The sequence below is a fragment of the Oryzias latipes genome, chromosome 9 (genome assembly GCF_002234675.1).
Source record: "Oryzias latipes chromosome 9, ASM223467v1".
Taxonomy (NCBI): Eukaryota; Metazoa; Chordata; class Actinopteri; order Beloniformes; family Adrianichthyidae; genus Oryzias; species Oryzias latipes.
This window is the reverse complement of record NC_019867.2, coordinates 9,010,747-9,028,296: the sequence shown is the minus strand read 5'-3', so window position 1 is coordinate 9,028,296 and position 17,550 is coordinate 9,010,747. Positions and strand designations below refer to the sequence as shown.

The window sequence follows — 17,550 nt, the reverse complement described above, 5'->3', positions numbered from 1 at the left end:
GAGCCGTCGCCAATCGACAAAGCAAAATAAAAAAACGAGTGCCATTAGTGATTAAATTACAGATACTCAGTCGGAGTTGCCGGACTTGGTTGAGGTCATCTGACCGGAGATCATGGCAACGCGGCAGGTGTGACATCATTTGAGGAAAAGATAAAGGAACACAGCTTGGATGCGCAAGTTTAAAGGGCAACATTTGAATCATAGATAACTTTTACTATCTCTTTTGTGTTCCAAGCCATTACCTCAAATTGGTTTACAAACCCTGTGTCAGCAGGTCGTTTTATGTCTTATTAGCCCTCATGGACCTACAGGATATCATATCCCCTTTGAATTCATTCTTATCTAAATTCACTTTTACCATTTACAGCCTCCTGTCTCTGCTCGTGTATCGTTCTCTGAGTTCTCACATACATGCTGAAAGAGGCTTTGTGAGTGTACATGTGATACCGCAGCGTCCAGCAGCTAGAACTGCATTTACATGAGGAACATACTTTTTTACTCAGCAGAAAGCTGCCTGACTTTACCAGCAGTTTGGTAACCAAGTGACAATCAGCTTTCCTGAGTTGCCAAGTTTTTCAGATGTCGTGTAAACAAATGTCAAATCTATCCTTTCAAATAATGTAAGACTAGTAGGGAAGCATTGTTTGCAATGATAGACTGTAACCAGGGAAACTTGGTTTTTATTCCAGCACACATAACTGTATTCTTAACCTTGATAAAGCATGTTTCCCAACCTAAAATCCAACAAAAGAAAGAAAAGAAAAATCTGATTTATATTAAATTTGGGAAACAGGAGCAGAACATTCTTGATTGTGCTTATATGCTACATAAAAAACCTGGCATGCACAGAGAAACCAGGGAAACTGAGGTAATTTATGCACTGAGAAAAGGATTTTTACTGGAAATCTAACTTTTATTTATCCGTCACAAGTTTTTATGCAAGCATACAGTTCATAACATTTGACTTCACAGACAAGAGACACAGCTTTTCTTTTGTGTGTGCAAGAGAATGGCTGGTGCTGTTAAAAAACAGCATGACGGACAGCTCTTTGGTTAAGGTGCATGTGTTTCACCAATGAGCTCCGACACCTGATGGTGTCTTTCACAGAAAATCTGCATGAAACAAAAAGACGGCTCGATCTGATTCATGACATATGGATTATTACAATGTTTTGGTTTTCGTCTACCTTTGGGTTACCGCTAGTTTCCAGCACGGCTCCTGCTTTTCATAAAAAAAAGATCTTGAAGTTTAGGAACTTGATGGATAATGTTATTTAGTTATTTTTCTTCTGATATCCTGTTTTCAATCATGAATAAGTATGGTAGCCCTGAAGTGCCAATCACTTCAACAAATATGCAAACATTTATGAAAGATCACAAATCATCGTGAAAAATGTTTTTTAAAGAATTGAAAACAAAATTCAAGAAACCAAAACCTAATTACAAGAAAATGAAACCAAATAAAAATAACATTTTTATAAAACTAAACTAAATGTTCAAAACGAAACACTGTGAAAAACTCTAGAATCTAGATATTAAGGGACATCACTGGTGATCCTGTCTTTGTTTAATCAACAACATTTATTAATTAATATGAGGTCAAAATTGAACTATCTTAGCACACAAGCTCAATATTTTTAAAGATTTCCTTTAAATGTTTTGACTTTCCTTTTTAGCTGCTTCACTTCTGACCAACTTTTTTTTCCTACATCTATAGTTGATAAAATAGGATGTTAGTAACATTCCTGTTTGATAGACCGTACACATTTCCTGCCCTCACACCAGTTAAAAAAAGAAATAAAGGCGGACAAAAAGATATAAAAGGAAACAAGGAGGGGATTTTAATTGAGGGGAGGCAGACAGTTAATTCCTTTAAAGGAGGGAGTAAAAAGGAGTTGGTATGGATACCAGTAACAGACAGTCGTGGAGACAGAGACAACAGACTAGAGAGAAAGGGAGCAATAGGAGTGAAAGAAAAGAGGGAAACCTTAGTACCTGAGGCGTGGGCTGAGTCCTTTAGCTCCTGGTGCCAGAATGTGTTTTTACGAGCCTGCGGTCAGACAGGAATAAAGGACTGAATGGCACCGCACACACATGCATGCCGGCTCGGTTCAATGGCCTCTAAAAAAAAAAAAATCTCAGTTTGGTTTTATAATGTCACAGTAAGTCAGCGGCTCCACTCCCCCTGATTCTGTGTGACTGAACAGGCAGGATATTTTCCCCCAGTGTTCCGTGTTCCATGGGTAGGAGTTGAAATCACCAATACATCTGTGTACCTTTGAAGCAAAGTCAGATTGAGTGCAGTTTTACTCGTAAAGACATGAAACCGCAGTCAGCCGGTCCAGTTGTATACTTTGTTTTTTCTCTCAGTTTTGCTTTTTTTACTTTTTATTTCTGTTCCAATCCGTTTTCACAGACAAAGGGTTCCAGCAATAAATTAAATAAATATTTTAATCGATGTTGTATATGCATAACAGCCTCCGAAGGACAATGGTGAGCTCTCCGGTCTGTTGTACCGGAGTGCATCAAAGGGTCGTTGCCATGGCGAAACAGAACAAGTGTTGAATTGTTGGAGAAAAGATATTTTAATTTTACGTCTAATACGAACAACCCTTTGTAATCTTCAGCGCTGAGAAAATGAGATCTAGTGGGGACAAAAGCTGCTTGAAATGGCTCTACTGTCGGGTGGGATGCAGGCAGGTTTTACTCCCACATTTATGTTCTAACATTTACTCCCACACACACACACAAGTGAGCACCCACTAAAAGTGTCTACGTCTTCGCTTCTATTGGTTCTCTCCATCCCGTTCAAATGCTCGGCCCTCTTCCCACTCACAATGAAACCCCCTTTTCTATACTTTGTTATATTTGGAGGTGGAAGTCATATCCTGTGTTTACTATAGCTGCTTCTCATTGAGATGTCAGTCACTTACAGTAAGTAAACAGTCTGTGTTTGTGCATGCGCGTGTGTCGTTGTTCTGTGGAGGTTTAGAGGTCACTCAGAGGGAGGGACCTTTCCGCAGCAGATTTCCCAGAGGTCTTTGCGTTGGTTAAACTCAATATGGTGGAGCAGACTTTGTTTTGAACTGAAGTGGATTGTGTACATTGATATGTGTGCTTTTGATTACAATCCAGATTGGAGCACAGGGAAACACACACACCTGTCACATTCTTCACCTTTGAAGACAGTAGCTGCTATGAAATCCCTCTTCGGATCGCTCCGATTCAGCGTTTTACTGTGTTTTTCCTTTCATGGCTATTTTCAGCACTCTACCATTAAGGGCTATTGTTAGAGTTACTCATGACCTAGCCATGGCAGTGAAACGGAGCCACACATGGGACTGTGTTTGTGCATGTGAGTGTGTGTGTGTTGGAGTGTACTTAAGGGCTTTCGAAGTGTTGATGTGCCGTTCAGAGACCTCCACCTGCTAATAAGAGAGTACTCAGCCATGGAGCTCACCTTTTCACCAGTTCCTCTCTGTGTGGACGCAGAGTCAGGTGTGTGAAAACTGCCACAGTCAGACTTTAAGCATGAAATATCTGTGCGGATTCTCAAAAATTCAGTGCTTGTGGTGTAGATTTTTGTCAAAAAATGTCACCACATTTGTTTAAATAGTAGACAGTGTGTGATAAAATATCCTGTCTCATGACTTTGTAGAACCGCATGAGTCAGTGTTGAAATTTTTATTAAATGTAACCCGATAAAAGAAAAAAAAGATTTTAATTTAGTAAAGAACTGCTAAGAAGGTTTTAAAACTATGTAAGAGTATATAATGTACTATAATAAATTATAGTAGAAAAGAAATGTATTTAAAGAGCTTGGTTTAGAAATAAATTGAAGCTCATCAACATGTTCTTCCAAAATACAACTCATATCAAAATCATCTACAGGTCTTCTTTTAAATAAATGTTTTGAATTATTTTTAGACATAAAAACTGTTTTTAACAACCAAACAATTTGGTTGTAAAATAAAATTAACATTTAAAAAAAGATGTGAATTTGTGCTAAATCATAAATTCAACCAAATTGTGACCTTGTGAATTCGCTGGATTCAGCAGTGATGCATGTATTTTTTTTTCTTTTTTTTTTAGAAATGACAGTGTTAAATCCTAAAAGACAGGATACTTTACTGGTGTCATTAACCCTTGTGCTATCTTAAATGACCCCACCCTTACTTTGACGTGTTCTCCCTACCATAACAAAGGTGGATAAAGGTGGAAAGATTTCATGTAATCCATGGACACCTTTGAGGTTTCACAATCATTGAAGAAAAAAGGTTCAGCGCACTGTCTAGTGGGTCTAGATGACCCAACTCCCAATGTTAAAGTGCCTAGGATAGCACAAGGGTTAAAAAACAAACAGTATAAACTTAAATTTGACATCCAAAAGGTTAAAGAAGATTCAAACCACAAACTAAGTAACTGCTGTAAACAAGCGACGCTTGCAATGTAAATCACTAAATCATCAACCGACAGGATAGAACCAGAAATCCACACAACCAGATTTGCAATCCTTCATTTGAGCTGGAAAGACTTCCTTGTATAAATAAAAAGGCACAGGGAAACCTTTGAGTAATCCCACTGTGAACCTTAAAAGGTGCAGACACTCAGTCCCCCCCATTAACTCTGCATGGTTTGTTGGACATTTCGATAAATCAAGATGTGCAGAATACATGCAGGAACACATATCTACCGGTATATCATTTTCATAAAGGGTTTGCAGTCAAAGACTATGCAAAGTACTAGTACAAAAGTACATAAAGTTGAGTACTTCTATTTCTTTCTGAATTTAGAGTCTCCTTAGGAGCATATTTTTACTCAAGCATGAGCCAAGTTTACAGTAAAAGCCAAACTAATTATCTGATGGATTAAATAGTTCTTCGTTTCAAACATTTTTTAAGGGTTAAGTAGGGAACACCAAAGCTCTAAAGGGTACCTACACTCCCAGCTTTACCTTTTTGACAACAAAAAGTGGAATTCTTCAGTGAAAGGCCCGCTTTGTTGAGTTTCTAAGAGGAGTCAGGTAATCGCTGCTCATGTCAGTAGGTTCACAGTGGAAATGTAACATCTGACAGCAGAGACAGTCAGACAGCGTGTGCGTCTCTGTCAGGATAATAATAACAAAGTGAAATGGTTTCAAATGTACCATCATTGACCAGGAATTTGCTTTTGGAGACACTGCTGCAGACGTATTGATTACCACCATAGCAACACAAATACATTTAGGCAAAACAGGTCGTCACCGCAGATGGGTTTGCGAGTATGCCGGAGCCAGAGCCGTGTTTTATTTTCTAATGTGGAGGGGGGGGGGGCTCTCAGACTGATCATGGGTGGGCCCCACAGAGGCTCTTTAGAGATGGAGACGCCACTTCAGGGAACTCTCAGCCTTTCACAAAATGGAGGAGGGGAGTCAATAGAGGGTGAAGGGAAGGCTGGATATCAGATGATCAGCGAGGTTAGATGATCACCGCCATTCGGGAGTGCGTGCGTGCAGTGGCAGTAATAGTGTTTGATTTGACTATTGGCCAGCGTGAGTATGACTGTTCCTTCTTTTCCAGCAGCTACATGCTGACATTTTTTCAGTTTTTTCTTCGGAGTCTTCCCGGCGGCATTAAGGAGTCTGGGAACCATAAACACACTCTTTAAGTACTATGCATCACATAAGCTTAGATGCATGCTTACCTTTTTGCAGTCCCTAACTAAGAAGATGTACTCCTCTGTGTCTTGGCTCTATCCTTCTTCATACTCATTTTCACATCGGTCTCCACAGAGCTTCCAGCTATTAATTGGGTCCCAGGCTGGGTGCAGAGAAAAAAGGTGTTTCTGTAAGTGCTGGGTGTACCCAGTAGAGAGCAAGGCAAATCTGGGCAGAGCTGTTCCCCAGAGGAGGAAGGCACTCTCATATCGCTGCCCACACTGATTCCTAAAATACTCTTCTCTGAAGATGGTATTCATCAGAAGAAAATGGGCTTTCTTCCTTCAAACCCACCTCAGAAAGTGTTTGGAAGCTTCACATGTTTTCTTCTCAGCCTGCCATCGCTGGCGTCGCTGCAGTCTGGGATTTGACTGCGTTCAATGGGCATATAAGTCTTTTTCTTGATGTGCATTCTTTAACAGGGCTCCTCGCTTTGCTTCAGAACAGCTTGATTATTTCTGTTTCACTCTTCCGGTCGCCTGAAACCCAGTGTACCTCATTTATCTGTCTCCTGCTTTGTTTGGTCTGTAATATTTCCCAGCGGCACAAAATCGACCAAATTTATCATATTTATTTGATTGCTATTTCAGCTCCGTTTTATTGTTCTACATCTTATTCAGTGTGAAAAAGTTTTAATCACCTGATTTCTGTTGATGTGGATTTTTTTTCTCCCTGGGCTGTCACATCACAGCACAAAATTAAACTGGCAAAAAACCTTCTTGGGAGTGGCTGAGCAATGATCAGCATCTAAATGAGTCAGCTAGTTCTGATAGTTTGATTTTTAAAAGTTGGATATTTTGTTCTCTTACTTCAGCTGACGGCGGAGCAGCTCGTGCTGCTTTTGGAACTTCTGTTGGAGGAACCGCAGCAGAGTGTGGCATCCATGCACGCCCTGCACAAGATCTACAATCTGCACGGACAAGACGCTGAGGTAAGACCTTGCACGCACGTAAAAACCCACGCACACATGCTCCGACAAGTGAGCGTATGCATCCGAGCTCCACAATCTCCTCCAGTCATGAAAGTGGAAGCAGATTGATGTGTAGTAAATTCTCTTGTAATAGGAAAGCTAAATCCCACAACTATTCACTTCATGTTTAGTGCAGAACAACGTTCTTTATTGGTGCTATTAACAGTCTTTCTTTCTGTTTTGTGTGTGAATAGTGGAAAAGTTTGTTACTTTAAAGTCCCTTCCCCCAGAATACAGCAGCTCAAGTGAGAAAACATTTCTGCGCCAGAGCCTGTAAACCACCTATACTTCCCCCCCATCGTTAACACATGGCGCATTTTTAAAAGAAAAATTTGATACATATTTAGCTTTTAACAAGTTCCTTTTAACTATATGAGCTGTTCTGTTGAGGCAGTGATGTACATAATGGGGCTCAGATGCGCCGTCGCGCAAAGTTGGCGGCTGTATTGAATCCAGACGGCTAAAATTGCGTTTAAACGTTCAAACTTTCAGCTCAAAGCGCTTAATGAGATCACACAAGTTTGTATTTTTTTTTCAGGCGCTTTTAGACACTTAACTGCCGTAATTTCTTTCAGACGTCAAGTTATCAGGCTTGTGGTTAAGATCCGCCAAACGCAGAGTGGCTTCGGCTCCGGCTTCACTCAGGCTTCCTGGCAGATGGAGGCAGATTCTCCATTGCAGTTTCCAGGAAAAAAAAAAAAGGGACTTTGAGTGTTTGCTATAAATATGCTGAGCCATTATACACAATAGTCGAGCATGGACAAACACGCTTGAACAAACTTCCACACACCTGTTTAAAGGCAATGGCCCCATCCTAATGTAAGTAATTCCTTTCAGAGGACGTTAATCACCTTCTTCTTTCTATATAAATAGGGTTATTTATTTTCCTCCTCTTTGCTTGAAGCTGCACCCCCCCCCCCCCCCTTTGGTCTGGCTGCTTTGTGTGGTACGGCCTTCTCTCCAGGTGATTGATGACTGATCTGTTTAAAAGTCTCTGATAAACACAGAACTGGGTGCAGTTCAGCCTCACGGAGAATGGGAGCCTTTTAGAATAAATGAGCGCTGAATGTGAGGAATGGCTGCTATGATGTCTGAAAGGAGGTTGGTAATATGGTGACCCTGAAAGCATCGTGAAAGCTCTGATGGATCACTTGAGCATCACAGCCTATTATCACATCTTGCTAGCCTTCGCATCGTGTCTCTCCGTTTCATGGTTCCGTGCCACACGAGTTGTGAAGTTTGGATTCTCCGCAGACTCATTCCCTCACGTTAAGGTGTCCCTTTTTGGCGTGATTTTGTTCTGTATTGTTTCACCAGCTGTTTTGCACAAAGAGCAGAAATCTGTAAAAGTGAGAGGCCGTTCAACGAAAGCGATGACAGAGCTTTTGAGGGTGGGAGGTGATCATTTTGCATGAACATGAACACAAACGTGAGAGCAAACATGTGCCTCCTTTGCGTGTGTTTCCCAGTGACCATGATTATGCGTGTGAGCTCGTCTGTCTGCCGGGGCATGTGTTCGCATGTATGAGAGAGCCCGCGTGACTTTGGCCTCCTCCTTTTATATGAGCCCCATGTGATGTGGTACACTTTGTAACTCTACCTGTGTCCGTGCGTGCGTGTTGGTGTTTTCATGAAAGCGTAAGTGTGTGTTTATGTGTGGGGGGCCATATGTTGGTCAGCAACACAGGCCGTATTGTGGGACTAAAGTGGAGGGGGGTTGTTCTCTGTAAAAATGACTAAACAACTTTTCGACACATCTTAAACCCTTCCTCTAGATAAGATAACAAAGAAAACTCCGCCTGATGCAGCAGGCTGGTTTTTTTTGGGGGCAGAACTTTTTTTAAGATCCTTCCCTTCTTGATAACCTATCTCCACTCCCCATTCTCCTTGGAGAAAACCGACTTTTCAGTAACAGCTCTTACTGGTCATTAGCCAAAGCTCATTTGTAGATCGATCATAAACAGCCGGGCACTTGTCTGATAATCTTTCTCGTCATCCATAGGATTCTGATTGATGTAAAATGAAGCCTCAAGTGAGTTGAGGCCCGTTGACTGGAATTTACTTGGCCGAACCTGCTTATCAGAAAACCACGCCCCTAATAATCCACTAATAAATATGCTTAGAAAATCAAAACAGGTTATTTTCAACCCCCCATAAACATTTTTTGATTTAGGCTAACCTACATTTGGGTTTGGTGTATAGTTGGACTTTTTAACATTGAAGTCTATGGAAGTTGTTTTGAGTCATAATTCAAAGTAATATGCAAATCTTGACTGACAATTCAAAATCAGGCATGCATGCATGATCAAATTGCAAGTTAATTTGTCAGTTAAGAATTGCATATTACTTTGAATTATGACTCAAAACACCTTTCACAGATGTCAATGTGACATTGTTCCTTTTAACCCTTGTGCTATCTTAGATGACCCCACCCCTACATTGACGTGTTATTGCTACCATGACAAAGGTGGATAAAGGTGGAAAGATTTCATGTAATCATGGACACCAGTGAAGATCCCAAATCATTGAAGAAAAAAGGTTCCAACCACTTTCTAGTGGGTCTAGATGACCCAACTCCCAATGTTAAAGTGGCTAGGATAGCACAAGGGTTACAAAACAGCCTTCAGTGGTCATTTAAAGAACTGCAGCTTCAAATTGCCTTTAACTTAAAGAGATTGTGGGGCTTCAGACCAACAATCAAAATAAACAGGTTTGCCTTGCTTTACTCAACAGGCCTGTGCACCATTTGCATCCCAATGTAAAGATATTAAACCTCCACACTCGGACATGCACTGAGCCGAGACTCCGTTTGGATATGGTCCATCCTGATATTGAAGACCCACTCTAATAAAAATGTGTTTTTGGTGTTTTAACCTGTTCTTGTGGGGTTTTTTTCTCATAATGAAGGAAATGTATAAAAAAAACCTTTATATTAAAATTGCATCTCTGAGCATTTCTTTATATAAATCGTGAATCATGAGCAGATGAAAAGATTGGACCTGTGATGTTGAACCTACGACAAGCCACAAGCTCCCTGCTCTGCTCCATTCTGATGCATCCACTTGCAGACGACTAGAGCAGTGTTCGTCTTTGTTTTCCTCGTCTGAGCTGACATCTGGCTTAAACGTGGACGGCTGGACAGCTCCAATACTCCTCGCCATTTTCGATACACCGGTAATGTTGTGAGGGGCTGTAAGCTAGCGGGAGAGTGTGTAAGCAGATGGATAACAGGAAGTGGGGGCGGGCTTACTCTGTGCCAGCAGTCCCACCCTACAACTCAGAGGCAAATTTCGAATGAACTCCTGCCCCTCTGCAGAAACTATGTCCTAAAAACCAATCTAGTTTTTTTTTAACTTTGACTTAAAATTCCATAATCATAATTTAAAGACGGCTGCACGGTGGCGCAGTGGTCTCCGGGGTCTCCGGCTTCCTCCCACTGTCCAAAAACATGCTTCATAGGTTAATATGGTCACTATAAATTGTCCATAGGTGTGAGTGTGAATGGGTGTGTGTTTGTGGCCCTGCGACAGATTGGCGAACAGTCCAGGGTGTCCCTTGCTTTCACCCGCATGTGGCCGGGATAGGCTGCGGCATCCCGTGACAGGGAAAGGGATAAAACGGCAGAAGATGAATGGATAATTAAAAGACCACTGCTAATGCTTTTAAAAAGTATAAAAAGTAGGACTTTAAAAAAACCATTTACTTGATATTGGAAAATGTAGCTTATTTATAAAACAAATTTTTACTTTAATCATTTTTGAAGGCATAAACTAATTACACGACCACAGAGTGGAAAATGTTTTTTTCAAACGCCCCGAAAACATGAAAACCTTTTTTTTATTCTACATTTTTTGTTAACTTTAATCTAATTACGTCCCAATTGAAAGTGTTAATAGAAACGTTTAACTTTTTAATTCTTAGTATTGGAGCAAAAACAAAAAGAAACTCTTAAAAGCACACATTTTTATAAACACTCTGTCTCCAAACAGCAGATTCCAATCAGATCAAATGGCCATGCGGTGTGCCAGATGAATCCATAAGGGTCCTACCCCTCCAAACCCAAATGATCCACCGCCAATCCACACACCAGATGCCACCAGAGCACTTATTGTCATGCCTAAACTAGTTAAAGCTGGTTAAGCATCTCAAGAGGGATCCATGCAGTAGTGGAAGATCCTTTTTTTGTGGCTGATAGGGACATTTAAATTGTGTACACAACAATTAAAAAAGAGAGACTCAAATGGCTGAAGAGTCTGTTGATTCCCTCCGGGTGAAAATGTGTTGATGTGCAGATTGGGTGAAGTCTATTTTAAGGTTTCCAAACATCCCTCATAGCTCTTGAGCAATTATTGTGAGACTGTGGCAATTCTTAGCCGTAACCCTTCATATCCATCGTGTTTCCAAGCACGTCTGAAGCGTGAGACCCAGACTGTATGAAATATGGAAACTGGTTTGGAACGGTAAGCATGCACACACGGAGCTCTTCATCAACAGTCGAAAAGCTTTTGCGTATGTTTAAAAACGGGCAGTGGAGGGCGGGGCTGAAGTCAGGGCGGTGATGCAGTAATAAATGAAGGAATGTCACTGTGTAATTGCATGTGCTGTCAGAGAGAGGGGCCCTGCAGGAGGAAACACAGTAAAAAATAAAAAATACATTTTTTTAAGGTGGGGGGGGGGGGGGGTGTGCACCGGGCAGCTGCTCTGCCCCAGGGCTCTCCCCAGGAATGTAACCCATGCAGGGAACAGCTGCTGAGGCTACGCAGGCCAGAAGGGCAGGACTGGTACCAGAGGGCACAGCGAAGTGTACAAAGCAACGTGCTCTCTGGTGAAAACAGACACATCCCTGTTCTCATGTGAGCAGGAGGCTCTGAGCCATTGCACCTAAATAAATCATGAAGGAATCCTTGATGGGACCTAAAAGTCCATTTGAGAGTCATTAAAATCGTGTTTATTAAGTGTCTTCAGAAGTATTGTGAAGATTGAAGCGAGGTTTTAACACTCACTCTTCCCTCCTACGGCTCTTGGGTAAATGATGATCTTCCCAGGTAAGAGAAAAGGAGGGATTAGGCTGTAAGTCACCAGAAACTCTTTCTTTGGTCCCCAAACTCTCCAAACACCTAGTTTATTACCCCGATTGTGCAGGGATGAGAGTGAAGAACAGCCACCAAAAAAAAAAGGGAAAAAAGCCAGTCAGGAAACTGAGGCTTTAGAAGAAGTGATGGCGCTTCAAAGATTTTTCATCCGTACATTTTTTTATTGCTCCTATGTCTCTTTTATCACCCTTTGTCCGCTTCCTCCATACAAAGCACATCCATACACACGCGTGTGCGCTCACAGCAGATGATGAAGGATGATGGTTGAGGCAGGGACAGAGCCGGTCTCTGATCTCTCCTGTAACCGCGGCAACAGAGCTCCCATTGATCCCTTGGGAGAAAGGCCAGTGGTTTAGCTTTCACACAAATATACGGCGAAATGCACCTGTATGCACAAAAACTGAACACACACAATAGGAACTGTGATACTGGAATCTCAGATCCAGATTATATATTTTTTTTAGAGTTAGTTTGTGTTTTAGGGAATTTCGTTACCTGAGATTCAAAATAATTTACACTTTTTTTTAACCCTGTAAAGCCCATTACATGTTCAAAATTAAGATGTTTTTTGAACCCTTAAAATCCACATAAAAGTTCCAATATTATTTTTTATGAAAATAAAGGTGGTATAAATTCTGTTTTTTTTTTTATCACAAAAATGTTACTTTAAGATGCAAAAATATTGACATGCGTGTTCCAGTAAAAATAATCCATCCATAAATGTATAATCTTTTTGAACATGTTGTGTAACTATTGCAAAGAAATAATTGTCGACAAATTTTACATAATCTCAAGACAGCAAGCAGACATTTAAAAAAGGAATAACAATAGATGCGTTATTTTCACCATAAAGTTTTGAACATTAGCTAAACTTTTCCCTCCAAAGGTTTTTCTGAGATTTGATGAAAGCAGCCTATTTGAAATTAGCAGGAAAAGTCCTGATAAAATGGAATATGAACAGGAATATGAAAGATCATAAAAAGATCTTTGTGTTTATTTTATTCTATTGAAGACATTTTGATAAGAATGACGGTACCGCGATTTAGCCGTAGCATCAGCTGTTTTCGGAAAATTCTCGCCCCTTTAACCATCTCCACCAATTATTCTTGGAGGCTTAATCTCACGCCATCAGTCTGACCAATCAGAAGTGGTTAGTCTTCACTTCCTTGTTCCGATTTAGCTCATAAAGTCTCTCAGTTCCAACAAAAATACCAGCTAAAGCTCGTCTTTAGCGGTGTAGCTTTCTACAGAATCTGGTGTCAGACGGTGGAACAAGTGAACAAAACAAAAAAGCTCAGAGGAGCGAGTCTGTCAGCCATCAGACTTTATGGCACTACATCTCCCATGATGCATCGGGTTAAAGTGACAGCGTCTCAGCGTATAATGAGTCTTCCCTGTTAAACGTCTTGAAACCACAACGAACATACATCAGTTTTTAAATCTTCTTGATGAAATCAGAGGTCAACAGTTTAGTTCTCCTTCAAGGTTTATGTTTATTAACAGCCAAACACCCCAGAGTTTGGTCCAAGTCATCTTTCTAACTGAAACACTTTTCTAATAATGTCTGGATTATTTTATATGCTAAACTTAAGACGAAGTAATAAAAACATTTAAGAAACAGGATTAAGGTGAAGTGGCCAACAGACACATTTAAACTAAATTGAAACAACTTAATGATCTAAAAATAAATAAAACATTTTTGTTAAAGTTTTCAAAGACTTCATCTTTGATTAAGACAAGAGAAAAACTAATAAAAATTCAACATGTTCCCTTTTTGTGTAGCTACAGAAAACATAAATATAATGTTAGTCTTTTTCTGTAAATTTTATCAAACATATTGTGATCATATAATTGTTCAAAAAATTACAGTTGCCTTTGCACTAACACTGAAATAAATAATTAAAAAATTAAAAAAAATCACTATTTAGAAAGAATATATTTGTTTTTGTTGTCAGGTTACATAAAATTGCATGTTAATAAACTGAAGGGGGAAAAACAACTAGGAGGGTAAAATTTCAAATGATTTAGTTTAAAATTATTACTGAAAACTAACTCAACTTTTATTACAGCTTTTAGAAAAAAACAGCTGCAACTTCCAGCTTTTTCTGCCACAATTATCACAAAAATGCATGTGAAATTGTGGAGGGACTGTACATCAATACAGACTATAGAGTTTCTCCTATTTTAATTTTTGGATGCTGGTGTGCCGCGGGATTTTTGTCAAGGATGAAGTGCGCCTTGGCTCAAAAAAGGTTGAAAAACACTGGACTAAGATATAGGACAGTAGGTTTCTAAAGAAAATTTGGATCATGCTCATGAGATAAGTGTGTCAAATATGATGTGATTGGATTTATAGGGTTAACATGGATGCCTACAAACTATATAAATAAACAGAGTTAGTGTTATTTTTTCTTTCAATTCTTTAAATTGTTTTAACAAGATTTGTGAGTTTAGAGCATAAAAACATTGGGAAGTTTTCTTCAGTCTCAAATACAGTTGTGTTTTTGTTTTGGCTGCAGGTCCGACATCGCTGGTGTGAGCTGGTGGTCAAACATGCTTTCACTCAGGGTTACGCAGACGTTGAACGTTTTTTAGTTCACAATCAGGTAAAGAGTTTTATATTTTCTTATCCAAATTTTCAAACAAATCTAAGACATTGAGGGCAAAGACATCTAACTGTAGCTGTTGCAGGCCATGGGTGTGTATCTGTACGGGGAGCTGATGCTGCAGGAGGACCCCGATCAGCAGGCTCTGGCTCGCCGCTGCCTCTCAGCAGTCGAGGAGGAAATGGACCCGTCAGCCCGCAGAGTGGTGGAGGAGATGATCCTGTGACTCTGGAGGTGAAGTCTCTGGCATTATTTTTTCCCCCCTCTGTTCATGCTGCTCAGCGTTCATTTGCGGCGTTGTCATGACGAAGACGATGAAATGAAAGCAGTCAGACTTTTATCTTTTCCGTTGGCTGCTTCATTTACTGCAGCCCAAAGCCTGCTTCACTTGGCTCGTTGAAGCTGAAAATACATCTGTGCAGGTTCATAAAATAAAAGCCTTGTCTTCTCCGGGGTTGCTCGCTTTGCAAGCTTGACGATACCACAGTTTTCCAAATTTTATATTTCAACCTAAATCGTTTGACTTTTACTGGTCATTACTGTCTCGAGTTTGGGCTGTTTCTGTGTACCGACCTTTATCTCACATCTGATCCCGAAGTCTTCAATGCTGTCTGTAAAAGAAACCTTTGTGTTCAAGCGATCCTGATCCCATGTGTCCCAAAGGAGTCCACACTACGCTGCACATTCCTTCCTGAGCACACTGAATGTGTGTGTTTGTACACTCCAAATGGGCCCTTACGGTGGTTTCACAGCAGTGCTGTCAGGACGTGTTTGTTGGGGAAAGAATTTGGGAATTTGCTCCTCAAACAAACGAGGAAGGAAGAGAGAAGAGGTCAGGGAGCATTTTCCAAAGCGCTCTGGAGGGTTTGCACTTTACGAGTAAAGATCTTTCTGCCTGTAAAAACCATAAACGTCTGCTGGGCTTGTAGGTAACTTCTTGATGGTCAGGGGTGTCTATGTCTGACACCAAATAAAGGAGAAAGGTTATTTTGAGGCAGCTGCTATTATCCTAGAATCCCGTTGTTACTGAAAATGTGACTAATGACAGCAGGCAGCTGCATGGGTTTTGAACCGACGATTTTAACACAGTCAACACTATTTCCTGTGGATAACCATTGCAGTCAATTAGATTTCTTTTTTAAAATCATAAATACCATAATATTTTGATCATAATAAACATTTGCTAAAACGGACTGGAAGCGACGCTCAAAACTAATAACTTTTCAGATAGATTTGAAGTTTAAAGATTCCATTAAATTAAATAAGTGCTCTTAAATCAGTGCGTTATTCATTATAAACAAAAGTAATAAATAAAAGTACATAATTTCGTCAGTAATTTACAAATAAATAATGAAAACTGCATCATATAGTCATTTAAAAGCAAGGAACTACAAAAAATTGATTTAAAACTGCTAAAGGTTTGTTTCCAGAGGCTCCAGTTGGGGACAATTGTCTTTCACGGTTCAATTCAATTCAGTTCAATTTTATTTGTATAGCCCAAAATCACCACAACAATCGTCTCAATGGGCTTCGTACCGGTAATTGTAAAGTGAACATAAAATCAAAAGGATGATGAATACATAGAATTCAATAGGAAAATTCTAAACTGAACTAACTAAACAGACTAAACTAAACTGGACATCCCGGCCCTTAGACCCTCTTTGGCGTTAAAGAAACACTCCTAAAAAAAACGGATTCCTCAGGGGTGTCCACATGAAGGAGGGATCCTCCCCCAGGACGGTCAGGCAATGTACCAGTACATTACCAGTATTTCATGTCTACGATGAACATGAAAGACCTTTCTTTTTTTTAAGTGCAGGGATGTATATTTACTGTACATCAGAGTCTCTTGTAATATTTTCTATTTGATTACAATGAATGGAAAATCTGACCTTTGTGGGAGTTAGATCAACAGCAGTTTTCCAATTTTCTAAATCAAAAAGGGAGATCTAAAATCTTCTTTTTGACTATTAGCACAATATTATTAATTCAACCTTTCTCGTGAGCGAAAACCCCTGTAAACAATTACCTTCATCCATTTTCAAACCCCCTTTGTTGTTCGAGTTGAATCTGTTTCTGAGAGATTACCAGGATCTGTGATGGGGACATGTGGGCGTTCTGTGGGAACGGAGGCCTGCAGGCAGCAGATCCTGCAACAGCAGCAGAACCAAGTGCTGTGGCACACACAAACCAAATAATCAAGAGGTGCAGACGGGCACATCAACATCCAGGAAACATTTTAGGAAACTTGTACTTTAGGAGGAGGCATTGTCAGTTGGATTCATGCGGGAACTTGATGTCCAACACCACAGATTAACATTTGATCACTGGCTTCTCAGAAATGTTTATAACTTTTATAGGTCAGTGTCATGGGGGGCTGCTTATATCTTATGTAGATCATTCTCTGCGATTAAGGTGCCCGACATTTACCTCCTCTCTCGTTCACACAGGATTATGTTTGGCAGCTGCCTCAGTCCTGATTAGTCCACATGTACGACACAAATGCACCCAGTAACTGTCGGTGCATATCTCACCTCATCATCGTCACCCTTCCTCCCCGATGAGCCGCTCGAGCATGTGGGGAATGAAACAGGAGACGCTCCCACAGATTGATAACCTTACTTCTACTATTGCTTCCCTTTAGGCAGACCCAAACAAGCCTCTGTAAACATCCGTGTATCCCAGCATTCAGCTGAGACCGGAGATTTCTATCCAATTAAAATGATGGATGAACAGACCTCCTCTCTGTCTTTTCAGATTGTTCTGTAGGGAGGTGGATTTATGTTTCAGCGCTTCAGTCTGTGTCGCTCCCATTGTCTTTTAAGTACAACAGTCCTCCCTGTACCCCTCTACACCCTCACACGGTACAGTGGGATTAGGCTGAGGCGGGCCGGCTTTCAACCGAAAACATGTCTGTCAAGGCGCGCTCTGTGTTTTTAAAGCTAAATGCACAATCCTTTAGAAGAGTGGGGTGGTCTCCCCCTGTCTTTTCCCCGTCTCCCCTCCCCGCTTACTCTTTCCTCCCCCGGTACATGCCTCTGGAATCCCTCCTGATCCGCTTAATGAGGGGCATATCGCCGAGTTAGCCGAGCGGAGCAAATGGGAGACGAGGAGTGGGGTAACCAAGGAAATAGGAGTGTGAGAGCGAGGCGGCCAGAATCCACAGGTCTGCTGTTAATGGCAGGC

At 40.6% G+C, this 17,550-nt stretch overlaps 1 protein-coding gene across 4 annotated transcripts in view; it reads left to right on the top strand.

Moving 5' to 3' along the window:
* c9h9orf3 (chromosome 9 C9orf3 homolog) overlaps positions 1-17,550 on the top strand; it is an 82,795-nt gene that overhangs the window by 59,511 nt on the left and 5,734 nt on the right. For all 4 annotated transcript variants that reach the window (XM_011478980.3, XM_011478979.3, XM_020705811.2 and 1 more), the window contains 3 exons: positions 6,510-6,626; positions 14,278-14,364; positions 14,450-14,598. In XM_011478980.3, the coding sequence (XP_011477282.1) occupies positions 6,510-6,626; positions 14,278-14,364; positions 14,450-14,590 (345 nt within the window). In that variant the 3' untranslated portion in view covers positions 14,591-14,598. The remainder of the gene's footprint in view (positions 1-6,509; positions 6,627-14,277; positions 14,365-14,449; positions 14,599-17,550) is intronic.